This window comes from Apium graveolens, chromosome 4 (genome assembly GCF_009905375.1).
Source record: "Apium graveolens cultivar Ventura chromosome 4, ASM990537v1, whole genome shotgun sequence".
NCBI lineage: Eukaryota > Viridiplantae > Streptophyta > Magnoliopsida > Apiales > Apiaceae > Apium > Apium graveolens.
This window is the reverse complement of record NC_133650.1, coordinates 76,758,468-76,783,608: the sequence shown is the minus strand read 5'-3', so window position 1 is coordinate 76,783,608 and position 25,141 is coordinate 76,758,468. Positions and strand designations below refer to the sequence as shown.

The 25,141-nt window shown below is 37.2% G+C and overlaps 1 protein-coding gene across 1 annotated transcript; it reads left to right on the top strand.

Moving 5' to 3' along the window:
- The first annotated feature begins 17,450 nt into the window (after positions 1-17,450).
- LOC141718643 (putative mitochondrial protein AtMg00310) lies at positions 17,451-17,903 on the top strand. Its single transcript, XM_074521021.1, has one exon. The coding sequence runs from the start codon at positions 17,451-17,453 to the stop codon at positions 17,901-17,903; it is 453 nt and encodes a 150-aa protein (XP_074377122.1).
- The last annotated feature ends 7,238 nt before the right edge of the window (positions 17,904-25,141 follow it).

Below are 25,141 nucleotides of genomic sequence, written 5' to 3'. Positions count from 1 at the left end.
GTATTCAATTGAGATTTTGAAGAATTAAAAATAATCCATGGATTTAAAAAAAATCGTTGATTTAATTGTTCGTGAATTTTGACGAAGTTGATAAAAAAATCTTGCAGATTTTTAATGATTATATATGATAAAAAAAACGTGCATCGCACGGTTTTAGGCTAGTTATATGTAAAAAATAATTGGATCAATATTTGGATCACCTGTTGGAGTTGGTCAAAATTTGAATCATATTTGGATCATTGGTGATCCAAATTTGGATTTTTGGATCATAACGTTGGAGATGGCCCAACACACCCACTTCTCCCATAGAAATCAAAGTCTGGAACGGCCTATGTCTATTTTCATATTCGTGCGTGCTAATTATCTTATCCTTATTACTCCCTTGTATGCTTCTGGAAAAAGCCTCTTACTGAATTGTTTAACCATTATCTCCATCTTCAATGTGCTCTTTAGAGTCGGTCACCAATATAAAGTTATCAATGATTTCGGCCATCGTAACAACTAAACCTATATAACATAATTTAAACCTAGGACTCACTACAAGAAAATACTAATACTACCGAATAAGATGTGATGCTCTAATTTTACATTTTGCAGATTTTATACATTAAGGTACCACTCTTTTTTTCTCTCTTATCAATATGGGGAGGTCTGATTTTTCTCTCCTAACTGTCTGGTTTTGTGAGAGTGCCTCAATGGAAAATACAGTAATATGAAATACGATTGGTGTGTCATGGACATTGAGAATGAGGAGAATGAAGCTTGTTCTTGACGAAGGAGTGAAGGAGGAGACAAATAGGTTTGAACTTTGTTTGGTTGGAAGATTTTTAACGAGAAAAAATCAACGTTAGAGTTATGAAGAGTAAATTGGCTGATCTTTGGAGGCCAGCAATGGGGATAACAATCAAAGATACTAAACCTGGCTTATTTCTGTTTCAGTTTTATCATTTAGATGACATGCTATGGTTAGAAGACGGACCGTGGTATTTTGATAAGTTCTTCTGGGTGCTTAATGTCCTTTAGTCCCGGGAGAAGATCCTAACTAAGGTCCCTCTATTTGAAATTGATTTCTGGATTCACATCTACAATCTACCGAGTGGGGTTATATGTTAGAGGCGGTAGAAAAACAGCTTGAAATTTTTTGGTCGTTCTTTGAGTATGACTCAAATATAACTCAAGCATTTGGAGGGAGTTTATGAGACTGAAGATTCTGTGTGGACGTGCGAAAACCATTGAAGAGAAAGAAGAAAATATGTAAACGAGATAAATCAGAGGTGATTGTTCATGTCAAGTATGAAAGGCTTGGCTATTCTGCTTCACTTGGGGTTTGTTAACTCATATAGAGAGGTTTTGCAAGAAGAAATTTGAATGGGGGCTATGATCTCTAAGGAGTGGGGAGCTTGGCTTCGTGCTCAGCCACGACGTAGTAATAGAGGTAGTCGGAGTAAGTGTTTACGGGATGAAGGCGGCGGTGACTGGAACGGTAAACTTGGAAGTGATAATCACTACTAGTATGATTTGGGGGGACAAATAAGGAAAGTGAACAAATTAGGAAAGAAGTTGTTAACATTCAGATTTAGCGGGGAGGGGAACAATGCAGCTGTCAATTTTTAAAAGTGAAGGAGGGAAACCAGCTTAATCATTCGGGTATTGGGCGTATTGGGCCTCAGGAGGAGGAAGAGCTTAGTGGGCTTTTATTCGAAGAAAGGAAACGTCAGAGAAGTGAATTTGATGGGCCTTTGAAGAAGGCTTTGGCTGGTAATAGTCCTAGAACAGGTTATGGGTTTTCTGATTTGGATTACTCAGAATCTTCACAACAATTTTTGGCTAAGCTTGTTGTGCAGCTAGCCAGCCCAAATAAGTTGTTTAAGCTGGAACTGTCGAGGTATTGGGTCGCTTCGCACAGTTTGAGTCCTGAAAGACCTATTGTATAACCATAAACCGAGTTTTGTTTTTCTTATTGAAACTTTGTCCTTATCCAATAAAGTTGAGGCGTTAAGAGTCCGTTGTGGTTTTGATTATTATTTTTCGGTTGATAGAGTTGGAACAAGTGGAGGTCTCGCAATTTTCTGGAAGAAGAATTTCAGCTAAGAAATTATGAGTTATTCTCGCAATCACATTAATATTGCAAACATTGATAACAATAGACAAGACTGGAGGTTAACCTGATTCTATGGGTATCCAGAACGAGAACATAGAAGAGAATCATGGCAACTTATTCATAGATTGGCTACTCTGTCACCTCTTCCATGGTGCATAATTGGTGACTTCAATGGCTTAATATATTCTTCTGATAAAAAGATAATTTGCCTCATCCGCAGAGTTTACTGGAGGGGTTTTGTAATACTATAGAGGACTGTCAGTTGAACGAAATTGATCGTGTTAGGTCACACTTTCACTGTAGAGGGGGTGAATACAGTGTTTATTACAATCAAATCAAACTTCAAGAACTTATGTAACAGAAAACAACCTTTATTGAAACAATAAACTCTGTTACAATCTGGAACTGTTATCTCTCAGTGATGAACAAAATATCACGAGAGCTGCTAGGGTTACAGTAAATAATATTCTCGATAATGATAACACTTATAGTGTAAACCCTATGTCTGTGTTTATATATTACACAGTTACAAGATAATCGCTAATTGATATGGAATATAATTCTGCTTCCTAATATATATCAATCAGATATCTTTCCTTCCAAGTATTCCATTCTTTACGGAATTCCTTCTTCATGCATATCTCTTCTTATGTTTATCTTGATCTTCTTAACTTTAATCAGCTACTGTCCTTATCTGATCGTCCTTCAGCACTTAAGTTCTGATATCTATCTCCTGATGCTTATCTCCTGATAACATAAGTACTGATATCCCTTAAGTTCTGACGTCCAGTATAAGTACTGATCAATTAAGTACTGATTTGTTCTGTTCAAATAAGATCTGAAATCTAAACATAAAACATATTAGCCATGACATTATCAAATATATCTAACAATCTCCCCCAACTTGTAAATTATCAAAATATACAAGTTTAACAGATATTTGATGATGTCAAAAACATTAAGTACAAATGCATGAGAAATAGACAAGATAACTACAACTTACAGTCCTTAAAGCTTTTACCAATTCAACTTCTGATAACAACTTTAGTCTGTATACACATCAGAATTTAAGTAGTTGTAGATCTTTGACTTGGCTTCATCATTTTCTGATCTCTCTGATGTCAGGAGTTATTCTGAGATAATTCTTCAATAAACATTTCTCAGCATATCTGAGTTCATCAATCATTCTCCGTTTGACATCTTTAAGCTCTGCAGTATCTTCACCAGTTTGAAATATTGCAGCTCTGAGATCATTAATCTTTGCTCTTCTCAACTCCCGATCTAGTCTTATGACATAAGCTTTGTTAGACTCTAGATTGAATTCAAGCCCCTTAATACCAAGATATGTTCTGATCTGTGCAGTATTAGGCTTCATATCAACAATATCACCATTGTGATTTCTGTACTTTGGAACATATATGCTGTCAGACTTAACAGAATAAAGTCTTTTCTGTCTCTGAATCTGTTCTTTCAAATAATTTGCAGCAGTCCCTGTCAATCTGTCATCCACTTGAAGTAAGAATAATACATGCTCCAATTCTTCAAAATACTTCAATGGAATGGCATTTTGTCTTATATGATAAACCCTACCATCTGTCATGAAATACAACAAGATGTGTTCCTTCCAAGTAGGTATGGTAAACCATTTGTACAGATTCCAATTGATTTAATCTTTCAGGAGTTGCTCCAATTCCTGGTTCACACAAGGAAGTTGGATCATTGGTAGTGTTGTGTACTCTTCTTTCATCAGCACTTCCCAATCCAGTTTTATCTCTTGCTTCCTTTCCAGTAACTACTCTAGCTTCAAAACGACTTGCAGTAGTCTTCAAAGGTTGAGTTTGTTTTGCTTTAGTGAATCCTGGTAGGAGTGTATTTGATCTTCCTTCTGATATCAAGTTAACTTGAGCTGTGTCAGAGGTTACTTGCTTCTTTTGAATATCAGAACTTTTAATTTCTTGACTCTGAACAACTTGAGCTGTGTCAGAGGTTGTTTTAAGAACTTTTCTTGAAGTCAGAGCAAGATTATCTTTGTCATCAGTAATTTCTTCATCTTCAGGAGGTACATAGACTTTTAACAGGTTCACCAACCTTTTCTTTACCCTTGGATCTTGGGTCTATCTTTGGTTGTGATTTAGCAAATGTTGCTTCAGTTTGTGCCTTTTCTTTAATCACAATACCTTTCAGTTTTGGAAGTGACTTTTTACCAGAAGCTTCGGATTTAGATGTGACTTTCTCTGATTTAAGTCTAGCTTCTTCTTCCTTTAAACTTTCCAAGTCCATTCCTGGATTTTATTGAAGAAATAACTGTCTTGACATTTCTTCATCAAGATCTAGAAGTTCATCAGAATTTATTCTTTTACCAGTATCAGAACTTAATCTCTTCCCAGTATCAGAACTTATCCTGTGACTTGTAATTTCAGCATTTCTTGATGAGAATCTTTTACTTTGACTATGACCTCCACCCATTCCAGAGTTTCCTTGGTCATCTTTTTCATCATCCTTTCCTTGCAGTGTCTTGTCATCCTTGCATTTGGACTTAATCACTTTCTCCCCCTTTTTGGCATCAGCAGGAAGTAGAAGAGAGATAAGCAATTCCACTGAAGATTGGATTTCTATCAGTTATGATTGCTGAGAAGCTTGATTTTGCAGAATTTTATCAATCTGTGCTTGTTGGCGATCTTGAGTCTTCTCAATATAAGCAATCCTGTCCATAGATGGTTGAAAGAACTTTTTCTTATCAAGTTTCCAAACTTGTTCTTGTTGGTAAAGTTCTCCTGAATCTTGTGTATTTCGGCATGAGTAATTGAATGAAGACCTTGTAGATTTTTAGTACTCAATACAGTGACACGAAGCTGAGCTTTGAAATCATCAGAATTTAACATTTCATCAGCTTTAGTAAAGTGCTCAGTAAGATGTAACGCAGATGGAATACATGAGACTGAGTTCCATTCCTTAGTCCACTCCTGTCCTGCAGGAGTTTCACTCCAAGGCACTGGTGGTTCCTCTGTAACATACTTCTTTACTAGTTCAGACTTTGAAAGAGGAATTTGTCCTGAAGGACCAGCTGCATCAGTATTTGCAGTTGGAGCAGCATCACCAGTATCCCCAGCATGTGCAACATCAGAACTTATAGAATCAGTATCATCTGATATAATAGTAGTGTGAGTAGCAATGGAGGCGTCAGCATCCTCTAATTGCTGATCTGATGCTAAGTTCTGATCAACAGCCAAATCCTGATGCTCACCTAAAGTCTGATCATCAGTGTCTAGATGCAGAGAAGGTGACTTAGATAATTCCGGAGTTTTAATAGCATCAGTAACAGTTGTTGGCAAAAGATTTGTTGTTGTTGGAGCTTCTAAGAAAATTACTCCAGGCACAACTAAGTGTTGATCAGCATTATCAGCACTTGTGCCTTGATGACCAAGAGACACAGATGGGAATTTAGCCTTGTCAGATACAGTTTCCTGAGATTGAGTGGATGGAGAAGAAGTAACTGGAGCAAATTCTTTTTCTTGTGAGATCAGAGATTCCTGATCCCCTTCCTTAGCTGCTTCCTCTTCATCATCTGAAACTGGCCTTTTTGCCCTCTGTTTCTGGTATGTCCTTGGTAATTTAGAGTCCTTGGAAGTGTCAGGAATTGTCATTTTCCTAAGCCTCTTGAGAAGCTTAGATCCTCCAAGTTCAGAATCCTTCTGAGAAATCTTTTTCTCAGCTGCAGTTACCACAGGTTCTGAAGAAAGAATCGGTTCCTCAGAATCTGAGTCATCTCTCAAGGTGATCCTCCTCTTCTTCTGAGGTGTGTGAGAAACAGTCTTTGTTCTCTTTGGCTTGGAAGATATAGGTTTCACATAGGACTGGAGATATGTTCTGAGAGATGGTTGAGAGGTTTGAGGTGGCTGAGTAGAGATGGTAGGTGCTGATGAACCAGGTTCTGATGTTTGAACATCAGGATAAAGTGCAGTGTACTTAACAGGATCATAGGTGATTAAGCTTGTTTGACAGATAAAGGTATTAAGAGGGGTCTTAACACAGCCTTTTTATTATCAGAAGATAATAAATCAGTAAAAGCTCTCTTAGCTATTCTGAAAGATGGAATGAGATCACCAAAATTTTGGGGGGAATTATAACAAAAATTATAAATAAGCTGACAAAATCTTGCAAAATATACAGTATTGCGATCTTCTGTCATCCTATCCCCAATAGAACCCAAAACTGCACGTGCATAATCAAAATCAGTGTGATTTAGAAGTGCATACCCGATTTGTTGGCTGAATATGGGAATTGCATCAAAATTTGTACATTTGTTGGCGAAAGCTTTGGTAATGCAATCAAAGAAGAAACTCCATTCCCTCCGTATGAAGGATCTCTTCAACTGTCCAAGCTTGGTCAATGTCCCTTCATATCCCAGACTAACCATCATATTTTGAAGAACTGAGTCATCAACAGTAGAATAAACACAGTCCTTAGGAAGCTGTAATGCCTGTCTAACCGTAGACAGAGTCACAACATACTCATTTTCCCCTGATGAAAATATTAAACTTGGGGACCCGTGAGCACCACCATTGTCATATACTCCACTCCTCCAAAACTCCAGTACTTGAACCCCAGAAATTGATGTAGGCTCAGTTAGAGCAAACCCAATATCAGAACTTGTGAGAAAGTCTTGAATAAAATGAAATTCAGAGGGTGCCTCTGTAGTGTGTAGTATCGCAGAGAAGTTATTAGGAACAAACTTTGCTCCATCAAAGAAAATGTCCTTGGGTGCCATTATGTTTTGATAAGAAAACGGTAATCTGTAATGTGTTTGAGAAAATGCCTCTGAAAAGAAAATCGTCAGAAGATGAGAGAGTTTAAAAGTAAAGAGAGAGATAAAATATAATTGTAAATAAAAGATTTGACAATCTTTGCTCTCTTTTACTTATACACAAAAAGTAACCGTTGAGGACACATGGCAGACATGCATTTAAAAGTAGTGGGAAATACCTTGACACCTGTTTTACATAGAGAAAGCAAAAAGTAATGGGCACGGTAAATAAGGAATAATTACCACCCACTTGCAGTTTTTCAAGGAAAAACAAACCGTTTCACTTACCTAGATTCCATTAATCAAGGTGAATCAGTTTTAATTTAAAACTGTTCCCACTAATTCAAATATTTTACTCTGCAATATTAATATTCCGAGAAAAAAAACTGTGTGTGAGAATGAGTAAAATCAATCAGTTAAGTAAGTACTGATAAAACAGTATCAGAACTTAAAATCAGACACAATTTATACGATCATCAGAATATTTATCAGGATTTATCAATGCATATCAAAATTTCTCAGAGACAAGATCATAAGACTTAAAACAAATTCCATTAATATATCAAAATAATACATTGATGAAATTGAAATTACATCAGAACTTTTACATTCTTGTCCTATGCTTCTAAATCTAACATCAACAGCCTTAGTCCTAGCTAAGAAGCCTGACAAAGCTGAGGATGAAGAAGAACAGGAAGAAGACGAGATTAAGTCATCTTCCTCTTCCTATCTTCGACAAACAAGATAGCGAGTCGAATGATTCGCTCTTGCTGACGGATAGCTTCCCGCCGTTCCGCCTCCAATCGATCAAGATGAAGCTAGTAGTCCATCTCGAAGAACAGAAGTTGGTTCAGCACCGCCTGTGGGACAGAGCCCCATATCTCTTCAGGAATGGCAGTTACATGCCACTCCTGCTGCCAGTCGGCGCAGCTTAGCTCCATATGAAAATTTTGGTAATTCAAAAACATGTTGTATCGAACCATGATGCTTTTGAAAAAGAATATGAAGTTAAGATTGTGAGAAAAATTGATGAAAGGGCTAAAGTGAAGTGGCTGATTATATAGGCAAGAGAATGCCAGGAGACGCGAAGATATTTAATGCTGACAGATAGAGTTAAGTCTACCTCGTCTCCCTAGACTTGAAAAAGAATAATAGTCATTGGAAAAGGAATGTGCACTTGTAACAAGAGTGAACTGTTCAAGGACGAGTGCCATTATGTTTTAACCATAGACTATTAATCTTCCACTTCAACATTTCGAAATTAATCTGAGACTGTTACCTTATTTTACTCACAGATAAGTCAAGTAAAGGGTTAGACTGAAAAATCAGAACTTAGACCTATACCAGAACTTACCAGTCATCAGAACATAATGTCTTAACTCGAACAAGGAATATCTATCTTAGTAAGTTTTCATACAAGTTCTGAGTTATAGTCTTCAGGACTTAATCATCAGACCATATAACTAGAACGTGTCCTCAGAATTTGTGCAAAGGGATACAATGACTGTTTGTCTAAAAGAACATAGACCACCACAAAAATTTCATCATTCATATGGAGTGATTTGTGTGTGCATTAAGCTAAATAACTAATAAAGAGTAAATTCTGATTTACTTCAGTACATCTTAGAAATAAGTCATAATTAAAATTTTGCTAAAGAGCTGTCATTATCCTGAAACCTACTGATAAATGAGTTCATGCATGAGTCCACCTCAACTGTTTTTGTGCTAATTTTATGCATCTTTAAAATTCTCTTTTACAGTGGCTTCTCAGTGTAAGTGAGTCACGACTGCTTATAAGAATTTATGCTATTATCAGAGTATTTCTCCAGTAATCATAGAGTGTGAACAGTCACCAAGAAAAATATTTTGCTTTTCTAATGCATATTTACTTAATACCAGCTATGCACTTGGGTCGTCCCATTCACATTTTACTCTAGATCTCAAAGGAGTACCTGATATTATTCTTTGATTTTTTTTTTTCTTCTTTGATAAGTGAGGTTTATCAGCACTTAGTACATTCAGCAGTTTTACTAGAATCAGAACTTAAACAGATGAGTAGCATTATTCTAATTTTGGACTTAGTAATAAGATGAATAAAGTAAACTAAACTAAGCTCAAGTATCAGAATTTGCTTGTGTCATAAGATTTCCACAGAAATAATTACTTCTTTCATGGGATCATTTGTTTATTGAAGACTAGTAGGTCAGTATCTAGCACAATTATCCTCATAGGATCGAATGATTACTTAAACAGATATATCACTTATTAGAGTTAAGAGATATGTATCAGACAACAGTCAGTACTTAAAAACATTTATCAATTAATGCACAGAATATACAAAGAGATTAATTCTGTAAATACTGATCATAAAGTCTGATAACATAGAACAAGTTTAAGCAGATTTAGAGAAAGAACCTGAAATCATTCCAAGTTCATTTACCAATTTTGTAAAGGTAGCTTCACATAGTGGTTTTGTGAAGATATCTGCTACTTGTTGATCTGTGGGAACAAAATGCAATTCCACTGTACCTTCATCCACATGTTCCCTGATGAAATGGTACCTGATGCTGATGTGCTTTGTCATAGAGTGTTGAACTGGATTACCTGTCATAGCAATAACACTTTGATTATCACAGTAAATAGGGATTTTGAAATATGTTAACCCATAATCCAGTAACTGATTCTTCATCCAAAGAATCTGTGCACAGCAGCTTCCTGCAGCAATATACTCTGCTTCTGCAGTTGATGTGGAAATTGACTTTTGTTTCTTGCTATACCAAGAAACCAACCTGCCTCCAAGAAATTGGCAGCTACCACTTGTGCTTTTCCTGTCAATTTTGCAACCTGCAAAATCTGCATCTGAGTAACCTATTAATTTAAAATCTGATTCTCTAGGATACCATAATCCTAGATCAGCTGTTCCTTTAAGATACTTAAAGATTCTTTTTACAGCTGTTAAGTGAGGTTCTCTTGGATTTGCTTGAAATCTTGCACAAAGACAGGTAGCAAACATGATATCTGGTCTACTAGCAGTTAGATAGAGAAGTGAGCCAATCATACCTCTGTAATCAGTGATATCTACTGAATTACCAGTATCCTTATCCAGTTTTGTTGCAGTGGCCATGGGAGTGGATGCACTTGAACAGTCTTGCATTCCAAATTTCTTCAGCAAGTTTCTGGTATACTTAGATTGACAAATAAAAGTTCCTTCTTCACTCTGCTTGACTTGAAGGCCCAGAAAATAACTAAGTTCTCCCATCATACTCATCTGATATCTTGACTGCATTAGTTTGGCAAACTTTTTGCAAAGTTTGTCATTTGGAGACCCAAAAATAATATCATCAACATAAATCTGGATCAAAAGTAAGTCCTTGCCATGGTTGAGATAGAACAGTGTTTTGTCAATAGTTCCTCTGTTGAATCCACTTTCCAGAAGAAACTGAGCTAAAGTCTCATACCATGCTCTAGGAGCTTGCTTAAGTCCATAAAGTGCTTTATCAAGCCTGTAGACATAATCTGGATGTTTGGAATCTACAAAGCCTGGAGGTTGTTCAACATATACTTCCTCTTCCAATTCTCCATTGAGAAAAGCACTTTTCACATCCATTTGAAAGACAGTAAACTTTTTGTGAGCAGCATAAGCCATGAATATCCTTATGGCTTCTAACCTAGCAACTGGCGCAAATGTTTCATCATAGTCAACTCCCTCCTGTTGAGAATATCCTTTTGCAACCAGCCTTGCCTTGTTCCTTACAATTATGCCATCACTGTCAGTTTTGTTTCTGAATACCCACTTTGTACCAACAACCGATCTATTCTTAGGTCTTGGCACTAAGGTCCAGACTTTGTTTCTTTCAAATTCATTCAACTCTTCCTGCATTGCTTGCACCCAATCAGCATCTTGAAGAGCTTCTTCCACTTTCTTTGGCTCAGACTGAGAGAGAAAAGAATTGTAAAGACATTCATTCGAAGTACCTGTTCTAGTTCTGACACCTGCCTCAGGATTTCCAATTATCAAATCAGGTGTATGTGATTTTGTCCACTTCCTTGCAGATGGAAGATTTTCTCTAGAACTGGATGCTCCCCCATGATTCATGCTGTCTTCGGTTTCATTTTCTGATGCTCCCCCTGAAACTATGCTCTCTGAGTTGGATCCTTCAGTATTTAGATTTTCAGTACTGTCAGTACTTGGCTTATCAGAACTTGACAAATCAGAATTTGAAGAGCCAGATGTATGTTCTGATGCTTCTTGAGATGTGATAATATCTTGAGTATGCTCCCCCTGCATTGGTGCATCTTCCTTTGACGTAGTCACCACAGTTTCAATAACATCAGAGTTTAATCCATCAGAATTTACAGTATCAGGACTTAGACTTTCAGGACTTGAGGTATCAGAATATGAATCTTCATTTTCAAATCTCAGCTGATCATGATCAATGCAATCTTCAAGTCCAGTGATCTTCTTGTCATCAAAAGAGACATTGATAGATTCCATGACCACTTTTGTTCTCAAATTATAGACTCTGAAGGCTTTTGTAGAAAGTGGATATCCAACAAAGATTCCCTCATCAGCTTTTAGATCAAACTTGGATAGCTGTTCAGGATGAGTCTTGAGAACAAAACACTTACATCCAAATACACGAAAGTATTTGAGATTTGGCTTCTTGTTCTTCACCATCTCATATGGTGTTTTTCCATGCTTGTTAATGAGTGTTGCATTTTGAGTAAAACAAGCAGTCTGTACAGCTTCAGCCCAGAAATAGGTTGGAAGCTTTGCTTCTTCAAGCATTGTTCGTGCAGCTTCAATGAGAGTTCTATTCTTCCTTTCAACAACTCCATTTTGCTGTGGAGTTCCAGGAGCAGAAAATTCCTGCTTTATTCCATGATTTTTGCAGAACTCTTCCATTATCAGATTCTTGAATTCAGTGCCATTATCACTCCTCAAAATTTTCACAGAATCTTTGATCAATTTATCCAGATGTTTGACATGATCAATCAGGATAGATGCAGTTTCACTTTTTGTGTGCAAGAAATACACCCATGTGTATCTGGTGAACTCATCTACTATGACCAACGCATATTTCTTCTTTGCAATAGACATGACATTCACTGGACCAAATAGATCAACATGAAGTAGATAATAAGGCTCAAGAATTGATGATTCAGTCTTGCTCTTGAATGAAGATTTTCTTTGTTTAGCCTTCTGACATGAGTCACAAAGACCATCAGGAACAAATACTGATTTTGGCAGTCCTCTCACAAGATCTTTCTTGATCAGTTCATTTATCTTGTTGAAGTTTAAATGAGAGAGTTTCTTGTGCCAATTCCAGCTTTCTTCAGTTGAGGCTCTACTCACTAAACAGATTGCAGAACCATCAGAACTTGTTGAAAGCTTAGCTTCATAAATGTTACCACGCCTGAATCCCTTCAGAACAATTTTTTCTTTAGATTTACTAACTATTTCACAATGTTCTGCAAAGAAATCAACATGATAACCTCTGTCACAGATTTGACTTATACTCAGTAAGTTGTGTTTAAGTCCTGAGACCAGAGCTACATCTTTAATGATGACATTCCCAAGATTGATATTGCCATATCCCAAAGTTTTTCCAATGTTGCCATCTCCATAAGAAACACTTGGGCCAGCTTTCTCCACAAAGTCTGATAGCAGGGCCTTATTTCCAGTCATATGTCCTGAACATCCACTGTCCAGAACTAAAATATTTTTCCTGTTGCCCTGCAATCAAAAAGACCACTAATTATTAGTTTTAAGGACCCAGACTTGCTTGGATCCTTTGGCCTTTTTAGGTTTGTTAACATTTGCAGCGGATTTAGCATCAGATTTTATGTTAACAGTTTTCTTATCAGAACTTATACTACCAGACTTTGAATCAGAACTTACACTAGAAGGAACAACATAAACTTTCTTTAAAGAAGGTTTTATTTGATAATAATCATAGTACAAACTATGATATTCCTTACAAGTATAAATGGAATGCCATAAACTACCACAATGAAAACAAGGATCTTGTGGTTTGTATCTAACAGACTGACTCTTAACTCCTGATTTTGTAGATAAGGAGTTAATATTCTTATTCTTCCTGCAAAAAGAAGCCAGATGGTTAGAACTTCCACAGTTATGACACGCTTTCCTAGGAGCATCAGGAACAGATTTATAGTTATTGCTTTTATTCACACCTTCCTTTCCATTCCTGTTTTTCCTAGGTGATTTTACCTTGTTTGCATTCTTAACATCTTTCAGCTTATGCTTAAGCTGCTTCTTTGTCATTAAGCCTATGTTAACTTCAGCTGTCTTTTCCTGTTTTAGTTTGTCAGAAGCTAATTCCTTTTTAACTTCTGATTTCTCATTTTCAGATTTTTCAGTTACAAACTTAACAGGTTTTAACTTCGGCTTTTGCTTATCAACAGGCTTAATTTCTACAGTTCCTTTTTCATTTTTATTTTCTCCATAACCTAAGCCCTCTTTCCAGTTTCCACTGCTTAGCAAATTTTGAGTTGTTTTGCCAGAGTTAGTCCAAGTTCTGATAATCTCTCTCTCCTTTTCTAACTCAGTTTTTAGAGATTCATTCATTTTTAGCACTTCATCCCTAACATAAAAAGCATCATCTCTATCCTTCTGAGTTTGATGGAACATGACTAACTCTTTTTCTAAGAAATCATTTCTTTTCCTAAAAGCAAGATTTTCAGAAGTTAATCTTTCACATGTTAAAGTTTGATCTCTATAACTAACAAACATGGTTTTAAGATATCTTCTCAACTCATTAATATCATCAGTATGAAAAGCATAAGTAGTCTGAGGTACCTTTGTTTCAGCAGCTTCAGAACTGCTCTCAGAACTTTGTTTATCAGCATTTGCCATCAATGCATAGTTCTCCTCACTTTCAGAGTCTGAGGTGTCTGTCCAGCTTTTCTGCTTTGTGACAAGAGCTTTGCCTTTGTCACTCTTGGTCTTCTTGCAATCAGGAGATATGTGGCCTTTTTCACCACAATTATAACATTTAACATTAGCGTAATCTCCTCTGTCAGACTTTCCTCCTCTTGCTTCAGATCTTCTGAAATTCTTCTTATCAGAACTTATGCCTTTCCTGGAAAACTTCTTTCCCTTCCTGAACTTCCTGTATGCAATCTTTGTGATTCCCTTCACCATAAGAGCACACAGCTTCATCATCTCCTCATCAGCATCAGTTTCAGGCAAGCTTTCAGAATCCTTGTCTTTCTTTGAGGAAGGTGGTTTGGGGGATTCCTCTTCAGCCTTGAGAGCAACCGTCCTTGACTTTCCTCCTTTCCTCTTGCTTCTTTGTTCCATCTCAAGTTCATGAGTCTTGAGCATTCCATAGATTTCATCAAGAGTTGTTTCATCAAGATTGTAGTTGTCTCTTATTGTTGTTGCCTTCAAATCCCAACATTCAGGAAGAGCTAACAGGAATTTAAGGTTTGTATCTTCAAGATCATACTCCTTATTAACCAATGACAAGTCATTCAAGAGTTTGACAAATCTATCATATACATCAGTCAATGACTCATTAGTCCTAGAGTCAAAGTGTTCATACTCTTGAGTGAGTATTGTCTTCCTGTTCTTCTTAACTGTTTCAGTTCCTTGACACCTTGTCTCCAGTGCATCCCATATCTCCTTAGCAGTCTTGCAGTTGATTACCCTGTTTGACATTACATTATCAATGGCACTATGCAATAAGTGTCGTACCTTGGCATCCTTAGCAATAGATGCTATATCTTCAGCAGTGTAATCACTCTTTTCCTTTGGTACGGTCTTTGCTGCTTCACCTGCAACTACAACAGCGAGCTTGGTAGGTTTGTGAGGCCCTTCCTTGATTCTATCAAGGTATTCTGGATCTGTTGCTTCCAGAAACATGGTCATCCTTACCTTCCATATGGGATATTCAGATGGTCTCAATATGGGAACTCTGATAGTCTCATATCGACTCTGAGTTGATGTCTTTGACGATTCCTCAGTTTTGGTAGGCTTAGTTGGAGTTTCTGTGTCAGACATGATTGTGTTTGGATCTTTAACTGTATGTGTGTTAACAGAAGGCTCTGATACCACTTGTTAGGTCACACTTTCACTGTAGAGGGGGTGAATACAGTGTTTATTACAATCAAATCAAACTTCAAGAACTTATGTAACAGAAAACAAACTTTATTGAAACAATAAACTCTGTTACAATCTGGAACTGTTATCTCTCAGTGATGAACAAAATATCACGAGAGCTGCTAGGGTTACAGTAAATAATATTCTCGATAATGATAACACTTATAGTGTAAACCCTATGTCTGTGTTTATATATTACACAGTTACAAGATAATTGCTAATTGATATGGAATATAATTCTGCTTCCTAATATATATCAATCAGATATCTTTCCTTCCAAGTATTCCATTCTTTACGGAATTCCTTCTTCATGCATATCTCTTCTTATGTTTATCTTGATCTTCTTAACTTTAATCAGCTACTGTCCTTATCTGATCGTCCTTCAGCACTTAAGTTCTGATATCTATCTCCTGATGCTTATCTCCTGATAACATAAGTACTGATATCCCTTAAGTTCTGACGTCCAGTATAAGTACTGATCAGTTAAGTACTGATTTGTTCTGTTCAAATAAGATCTGAAATCTAAACATAAAACATATTAGCCATGACATTATCAAATATATCTAACAGATCGGACTGGAGGAAGGTTCACATGGGAAAGAAGTCGCGGCTCTGATTCTTGGGTTCGTGAGAAGCTGGATAGAGCGTTTGCCTCTGCAGTTTTGTGGTCGAAGTTCTCTCTATGTCATCTTAAAGTGGTTCCAACATCAAGATCGGATCACAATCCTATTCTACTAAATTTGTTGAAGGTGGAAATTTCTCATAGGAAATTTCGGTTTTGCTTCGAAATATCTGGCTAAGGGAGTCTAACTTTGTTTCTGAAGTTTAAGAGTTCTGGAAAGATATCCCACCGGTGCATTTGCTTCCCAAGCTCTTCGAAGTCTCTTCGTACATGGCTAGATGGGGGAGAGCCTTCTTCCATAAGTTTAAAGAGAAAATCAAGGAGCAGAAAGGTATAATGGAGAGGTTGGCCGATAAGGTGGATTCTACTAGTGTACAACAATTCTTGGAAGCAAAAGAGAAGCTAAATAACTTGTTTGATCAAGAGGAGTCCTATTGGAAACAACGAGCTAAATTATTTTGGCTAGTAGAGGGGGACGATAATACCAAGTTCTTTCACTCGAGTGCTTCAGCTAGAAGAAAGTCAAATCGTATCGGTTACTTGGTCGATGAGAGTAATAACCGGGTGGAGAATGAGGAGGGTATGTGTGAGATTGTTCATAACTATTTTGCTGAATTATTTGCAAGAGACACGACTGAGAGTGATACTAGTTCGACTGAAAGTCTAAGAAGAATTACCGAGGAACAAAACAAGTTTCCGACGAAATAATTGGTGTTTGAGGAATTTTCGGAGGCTATTAAACAAAATGCACCCCGATAAAGTATAGGGGCCAGATGGATTGAATCCAGCCTTCTTCCGGACTTTTTGGTCAGTAATGGGACAAGAAATATTTGGGTATTGCAAAGATTGGTTGAGTAACAAAAATTTTCCCAATGATTTTAATAGCACAAATGTGGTTCTAATCCCGAAAAAAGATAATGTAGATAGAATGAAGGATTTACGACCAATTGCACTTTGCAATGTGTTGTACAAGATCTTGTCGAAAGTGCTAGCCAGCAGAATTAAAGTGGTGTTTCCCGGAGTTATTTCAGAGAATTAGTACGCATTTATATAAGGGAAAAGTATCATTGATAATGTACTGGTGGCGTTTGAGCTTATCCACCACCTTCGGTTGAAAAATAGAGGTAGAGAGGGAGAAGTTGCTTTGAAGTTGGATAACAATAAGGCTTATGACAGAGTTAGCTGGGCGTATCTCAAAAAAAGGATGTAAGCCATGAATTTTTCAGAGAAATGGATTCAATGGATGCTGCTATATGTGAAAACAGTGTCGTATCACATTTGTATTAATGACTCGATGGTTGGCCTAATCTTACCTAAACGAGGACTAATGCAAGGTGATCCTCCATCACCTTAACTTTTTCTCATGTGTGTTGAAGGCCTCTCGAATGATTTGGATCACGCAGTAGCCACTAACATGATTCATGGTTTAAGAATTGTTCCTACAGCGCCCGTTGTCTCTCATATTTTGTTCGCATATGACAGCTTCCTTTTCTTTCGAGGAACGACTGTCGAAGTTCATGCTGTTAAATCAGTTTTGGTTAACTACGAAAGATGTTCTGGGTAGTCAGTGAATTACACGAAGTCGGGGATCTACTTTAGTTCCAATATGAGACAAGAACAGAGGGCAAAAATATCGAATATACTTGGTGTTCATAATAGTATTGTTGGCACTAATTATCTGGGCCTTCCTTCACTTGTAGGTCGTTCGAAAACAAGAGTGTTTGGTTATTTTAAAGATCGTGCTAATAAACGGATACAGTGATGGTACAAGAAACCAGTGTCAAGGGCTGGGAAAATGGTTCTTATAGGGAATGTTGCTCAAGCTATTCCAGCTTACACCATGTCCTGCTTCTTATTACCTAAGTTCATTTGTCAAGATCTCGAGATTATGTTTAATAAGTTTTGGTGGCGATCAAACAATGATGAAGGGAAGGGATTAAACTGGTTATCATGGAATAAGATGAGCAAGCCAAAACCTAGTGGTGGACTGGGATTTCAAAATTTATATGGCTTTAATTTAGCTTTGTTGGGCAAGCAATGTTGGAATATGATCGAAAATCCCCATTTGCTGGTCTCAAGAATTTTCAAGGCTCGATATTTCTCTAGTAACAGTATGCTTGATGGTCAAGAAGGTCACAATCCGAGTTTTGTTTGGAAAGGTCTGTTAACCACATTACAATCTCTTCGGAAGAGGTATAGGTGGGTGGTTGAAAATGGTGAGGATATTTATGCTACAAGAGATCAATGACTCAGGAGTAAGGAATAATTTTGTGTGGAGAATGATCACATGTATGTAGGCAGGAATGGGAAGGTCTCTATTTATATCGATGGTACATCAAGAAGTTGTAATGTTGGTATGGTGAGGGAGAATTTTCTCCCCATGGATGCCAAAGCAATTCTTGCTACTCCGATTCCTAGTTGAGATGTGAGAGATAAATTAGTATGGGCGGAATCAACTACATGGTTATAGGTTCTGGCTTATGCAGTATACAAGCAATGAGGAAGTCATCCAATGTCATGGGTGGAAGAGAATTTGGTCTTTATTCATTCCTCACAAAATTCAGATATTCATTTGGAAATTTTGTCGTAATTCAATTCCAGTCAGATGGAGACTTTGTTCTAAAGGTATTTGCCTCCCTATAACTTGTCCCATGTGTAATAACGACATAGAATATATGTTGCATATATTTTTTGACTGTCAGTTTGCCAAACAATGCTGGAATCATGTGGGTTTTGAGCAAGATATGTCTTCAGTGGAGGATGCTCCAAATTGGCTTTTGTATATGCTCTCCATGGCGAAAGAGGAGGATCTGTTGAAGATCTGCATAGTGCTTTGGAGTGTTTGGATGTGGAAAAATAAAAAGGTTTGGGAGGAGAAATCCATTATTGTAGTGATAGCTATGGATAGTAGTGCCAAACATATCAAATTTGGAGAGCAGAGCGCCTAAAGAAGAAGGCGAGACAACATCATTGTCATCAAGCTGTTAGCAGTAGTCACCGATGGAAAACACTAGACCCAGGCTCCAATAAAGTCAATGCTGATGCTTCTTTTCATTCAGCTGATGCAACTTTCTCGATATGTATGGTTTTAAGGGATCATACTGGGACTTTTGTGGCTGGAAGGGTAATTTGTAGAGAAGCAATAGCTACGGTTTTTGAAGCAGAGTCCATTGGTGTTAGAGAGGCTCTAGCATGGATTAAGATGCAGCAAATCACGGCGTCATAGGTGGTAATCGAGACAGATTTGATGTTGGTGATTCACGAAATTAAGAAGAATGTAAAGACTTATTAGAATTGGAAAAAGTGCTTTTTCATGTAAAATGCTCCTGGAGGAGTTGCCAAGCACATCAATTCACTTTGTTAGGAATCAAGCTAATAGAGCAGCCCATGAACTAGCTAGTTTGCCTTGTTTAGCTAATTGCCATTGTTGTGCAAGACATGCCTGTAACATAACAAGACTAAGTCATACTGACAACCCTAAGATTAGTTGTATTGTAACCTTAATCTATAATTCATACTTATAACACTTAATGTCTGTAAAATGTAAATGGAGCAGACTGGAGCATTTTTCTCTAAACAGTGTCAAGCCTAAGAATTCTATCTGGAAGAAGATCAAGATGATCATGCCTCAGAAGAATTATGAAGAAGCTTGGAGTTGAATAAATCTGTTTGGTGTAAAACATTCTAAGTCAAGATCTCTACAAGTCACAAAATTAGTGTTATAGAGAAATCATTCGAGAACTCCAGAATGACTTATCGAGAAATCATTTAAACTCCAGAGAGTACCGACGGATGAATAACATCTACCCGACGGATGAGCAATATCTACTCGACGGATGAGCAATGTCTACTCGACTGATAAGCCTTCACTACTCGACGGATAAGCAACATCCACCGGGTATAGAGAACTCGGGAATTGCCCATTCGAGAACTCAGAGATATCGACAAGTATACATTCATTAGAGAACTCTGAGTTATCGATAAGCTAAATTCCATTAGAGAACTTTGAGTTATCGATAAACCAAAATTCACTAGAGAACTCAGAGTTGTCGATAAGTCAAGTTAACAATGAAGTTTCAGAGATATAGACAAGCCAACATGCCTATCGAGATGTCGAGTTCTCTACAGCTTGATTGGAGATCTCGAAGTGAAGAAATTTCTCTAAGTACAGAATTGCAGAACAGTTCAATATCCAAGGTTGCAAATCAACAAACAATTCACACAGCTGGATTGACAAGTCTACAAAAAGCAGCTTGAGAGATGTGCAAGATCAATGGCAAAGATTAACTGACAGAGGAGATTAAAGTAATCACGGGATGCTAAAGATATGCCAAGCCAGAAAAGGAAGATTTGTGTAACACCCCCAGATCCGGGGTCAGGGATCCGGGTCATCACGGTCTTTCTTTCCACAATATCACTTCACTTAATTAATAATAAATAACCTTATGCTGTGACCCCACACTAACACACACCACAACCCGTTATAGTCTCAGAGATGAAATTAAATAAGTACAAGTCCTTGAATCCACAATTAAAAGTTATTACAACCCAAAATGATTACTTGATAAATTTACAGTTAATTGCCATTATCTGCCACAAGTTATAATTATACATAATTAATTCTCAAAAGTATAATGCCTGATCTATCAATAGATCTACCTCTGCAGCTATAGCAGCTACAACATCAACGGGAAGACGCAGGACGCTTCCCACGCGCTTGCGCTGGGTCTGCTGGAGTCTGGCCATCTTTCCTAACTGTTATTGTGTGATGAAGAAATAAAGCAAGAGTGAGCCTTACAGCTCGCAAGATAATATATAGTGATAACAATAATACAAGTATCTAAATGGATACTTACTAGAATCTTTTATCATGTGTAAGGTAATTACTTACTGGGTATAAGTTTTAAAAGAAGATGAAGTTACCAATTACTTCGCTACACTTATACCATTTTAGAATCTACTAGAACTACTACTATTCCAAGTATAATAAGATTCAAGAGGTCATCCCATAGATGGGACCTACAAATAAAACTTGAAAATATTTGATCTTTGAAGTATTTTGAAAAGAAATGAAGTTACGAGATACTTCATTCAATGGATACACCAATAAAACTGTTTGACCCTGTCAATGCTTCGGCAACCACCCATTAGTAGCCTTTCGATCGAAATGCTACGGGTAGTGTTGCAGAATTATCCAAATGGATGATGAACTCATTACGGGAGTTTGCCGTGCCAGGAAGACCACTTACGATGATCAGTCGTAGTAGTACAACCCCACCATTTTCTAAATGTAGAGGAGAACCTGTCGGATTTACTTGTCAACCGAACACTGAACTCCTAAGGAATGGACCGCCTTAGTGGAATTCCAGGCCATTTGGGCCAATATAATAAGGCTGGGCCGGACGCTACTCGACCACTTACGCCACTCCTAGCTTAGATGAAATCCATGACTCTGAAACGTAAAGCTCGTCCCCACTTTCCCCAAGTAGAAACTTGTTGATACGGCTCCACCAAGAAGTCGTATCTAGTTGGAAAGGAAAACTCACCGATATTTCCCAGGCGATGCCTGTTAATGGATTAACTTGTTCCAAGAATTTTACTTCCCGAGTGTTGGGTAAGTAATCAAAAACTCTTTTATCAAGACAAAAACCTTGTTGCGAATATAAAATACACCACAGAGTCGGATCCCTCCGGTTTTGAGCGAGTATTTAAATCCCCTTTTTAAAAGGAAGATCTTAAATATAAAAATGAGTTTTGGGATCCGCTCTAACTTTTGAAAATCATTTAAAGACTTGAAAACACTTTAAAGAGTGTTTGGAATAATGCTGATTTAATAAAGTAAATCAGTCTCAATATAAAGAAATATCTGAATATTATTATTTAAATAATATTCCCATAAAGAGTAATTGAGGTAGAAGTTGGAAAACTTATACTTGAAATGAATAGTAAATAATCAAAGATATACTTATACGAAAGTAATATCTTTATTTGAATATCAAAAGTAAGTTTGATTATCAAACATTATTCTTTAATAAATAAAGAATATTAATAAATAATAAGCGGAGTCATAATACCTCGAATGAATATTATAAATAATATACATTAAATAAAATAAAGGAGTCATACATCCTCAAATGAATATCCAAGTAATATTCAATAAATAATAAATGAGTCATAAGTCCTCGAATGAATATTCAAGATAATATTCATTAATAAAATAAAGTTATCGAATAAACCTTATTCGATTAATAGTTTTGAAAACTATTACCATATATATATAATAATATATATATATATAAAATCTACTCGGGATCCTCGACTCCCGGTTTTAGAAAATGCTTTCACCTTTGGGTCCCTATACTAAGGGTATATGCAAATTACCGCTATTCTCTAGCATAGGTATTATCAACTGAACCAACAGATATATATGGCAAGAATACGAAACAGGCATGCATATGTACCATATCACATGCTACAATATATCGCAAGAATTTGCTAATATAACCATCATGCATCTATTACAAGATAATGCATATACAAGTGTATACATCACAACAACAGTATAACGGGTAGAAAACTTGCCTGAGCGACTGGGGGAGATAAAAGGCTCGGGACGAGTCTGGCAACCTATAAACAACAAGTAAGTTGGAATTAAACCAAAGTCACTTGTAAATCTATACTTTAACTAACTTAGACTCTAACTCTTATTTTGCGCTTACTGATTCTCTTAAGTCACTCAAGTACCCTCGGCTCCACCCTTTTTAATAATTTAACCATTACGAGTTTTAAGGCGATTCCTTCGCGAGTGTCTTACCAACTGCCTAACACTCTTACCATAATTGTTTCATACACTAATTAACCCTTTTTTGTCTTTAACCTATGTTTCAAAGTAAGGCAAGGGGAAAAGTTTCGTTCGCGAAACGCCGTTACTTAAAACGGTCGTTTCTCCTAAACCGTACATCGGAATCAAACGAACTACATATCAAAACGAAGCTCGTAACATGAACTATCTAAACATGGCAATGGTAATAATCTAGCAGGGAGTTCTCGGGTCCAAATGTTATGAACAAAAGCAGTCTAAAGTAAATCGGACATTACGACGGCTATGTTAACGCGATTTCCCAAATTTAAACCAATTCAAAACAACCACAATTCAACCCCAATTCACAATCCAATCAAAACTCCATCCATATTACTTTACAACAGCCCCAAATCAACTCATTATAATCAATTTACTTAATCCTAAAACTTGAATTTAAACTATACTACATTCTTTAATCAAATCATAAGATTTCAACATTCCAATCTCCACCATTCCAACCCAAACTCTTAAACAAACAAGTTTCAAGCTACTCTTTACTGTAACAACCAAAATCAACCTAATATACAAATTAAAGCTAGGGTTTGGAGATGATATACCTTCCTTGAAGTGGTGTGAGTAGCTAGGAAGCCTTAGGAAGCCTTGAGGAGTCTTAGGAAAGCTTGGATCTTAAAGGAAAAGCAAGAAAAATCAAGTTAAAAACCTTGAAATCACTATTTATTGTCTTCTTCATTGATTTATTGGAGAAGATAGAGAATGAATGGGATGCTTAAACTCATAATATAGCCATATCTATGCATAAGGAACACTAGGGAATTATCTTACCAATTTAGGAGGCTTGGATCTTGGATTTTGAAAATTCTTTCCTTTGAAATTGTAAAAAGCCGAGAGCAAGCTTTTGTTGAAGAGAAATAGATTTCTTTTGTTTTGATGAAATGATTTGTTTGGCTTGGTGGATGTAAATTTGTTTTTGTTTTGGTTAATTACCTTTTTAGCCTTAACTTTGTGTGGTTCTACTTCAACCACATCTCCTTCCTTCCCATGTCATGTGTATGTCATGCTATGATGTCATCTTCCCCTCCTTTTCCTCTTCTCATTGGTTGGGTGACATCATCCTCTCTAATCCCTTTGATTAACTTCCTAATTGTTTGCCTAATGACCGCTGATCTGTTATACGGTTCGCTTAACTTTCGTTTTCGTTTATCGTTTGTGGGATCATACCCAGGATCTTATTACTTAGGTTCCCTTAACCTTTCTCAATATATTATATTCCTTTTATGATCCTCTCTTATAATCCTTTAATTTAAATCCTTTTTATCCTGTTACCTTATACTCAATTCTTTCCGTATCTAATGGATTTCTGGGAAAAATCAAAGTGTTCGGTATTGGATTCTGACGATCTTTACATACACTTATATACCATGTAGAGTACTAATAAAATCTCAGAATATCCATAACAGAACCCCTATATAGTGTGGCATGAAAAGTTTTCTCATTCAACTAAAACACTATTCATAAGGGTTACAAAAAGTTGAAAATTTTGGGGGTTATTACAGTCTCCCCTCCTTAAAAGGATTCCGTCCCGGAATCAAATAGAAAACAAATGGGGGTACTTTTCTAGCATTGCGCTCTCTAGTTCCCAAGTTGATTCTTCTACATTATGATTCTGCCATAGTACTCTGACTAGCTTGATCACTTTGTTCCGAAGCACCTGCTCCTTCTTATCTATAATCCTTACTGGCTTCTCCACGTAAGTCAGATCTAGTTGCATATCCACCTGATCGTACTCCACTATGTGTCTGGCATCCCGATGATACTTCCTTAGCATTGACACATGGAATACATTATAAACTTGTTGCAAGTTAGGGGGTAAGGCTAGCTCGTAAGCTAACTTTCCAATCCGTCTTAATATCTCAAAAGGTCCAATGTACCTTGGGCTTAGTTTTCCTTTCTTTCCGAACCTCATTAATCCCTTCCAAGGGGATACCTTTAGCAGTACTAAGTCCCCGACTTCATATTCCTTGTCCTTTCGGGCTAGGTCTGCATATTTCTTCTGTCTGTCTTGGGCTGCTACAAGCCGTCCTCTGATAAGATCCACTATGTCTTTGGTTCTTTGGACCACTTCGGGTCCGAGCATCTTCCGCTCTCCTACTTCATCCCAGTATAAGGGAGATCGACACCTTCTTCCGTACAGGGCCTCATAAGGCGGCATTTCGATGCTAGCATGAAAGCTATTGTTATAAGAAAACTCGATCAACGGCAAGTGGTCATCCCAACTTCCTTTAAGGTCTATTGCACAGACTCTCAACATATCCTCTAGTGTCTGGATGGTCCTTTCACTCTGCCCATCCGTCTGGGGATGATACACGGTACTCATATTTAACTTGGTCCCCGCACATTCTTGAAAGCTCCTCCAAAATCTGGAGTTGAACCTGGGGTCTCGGTCTGAGACAATGGACGCTGGGACTCCATGTCGCGTCACTATTTCCTTAAGGTAAATGTCCACCAGTCTATCGACTGTGTATCTCTCATTGATAGGAATGAAATGGGTTGACTTTGTCAGTCGGTCTATAATTACCCATATGGCGTCATGATTGGCTTTCGTCCTTGGCAAGCCTACAACAAAATCCATCGCTATCTGTTCCCATTTCCACTCGGGAATCTCC

What these genes read in the sequence shown, in the direction of transcription:
- LOC141718643 (XM_074521021.1), top strand. Translation starts at nt 17,451, where the DNA reads ATGGTTCTTATAGGGAATGTTGCTCAAGCTATTCCAGCTTACACCATG.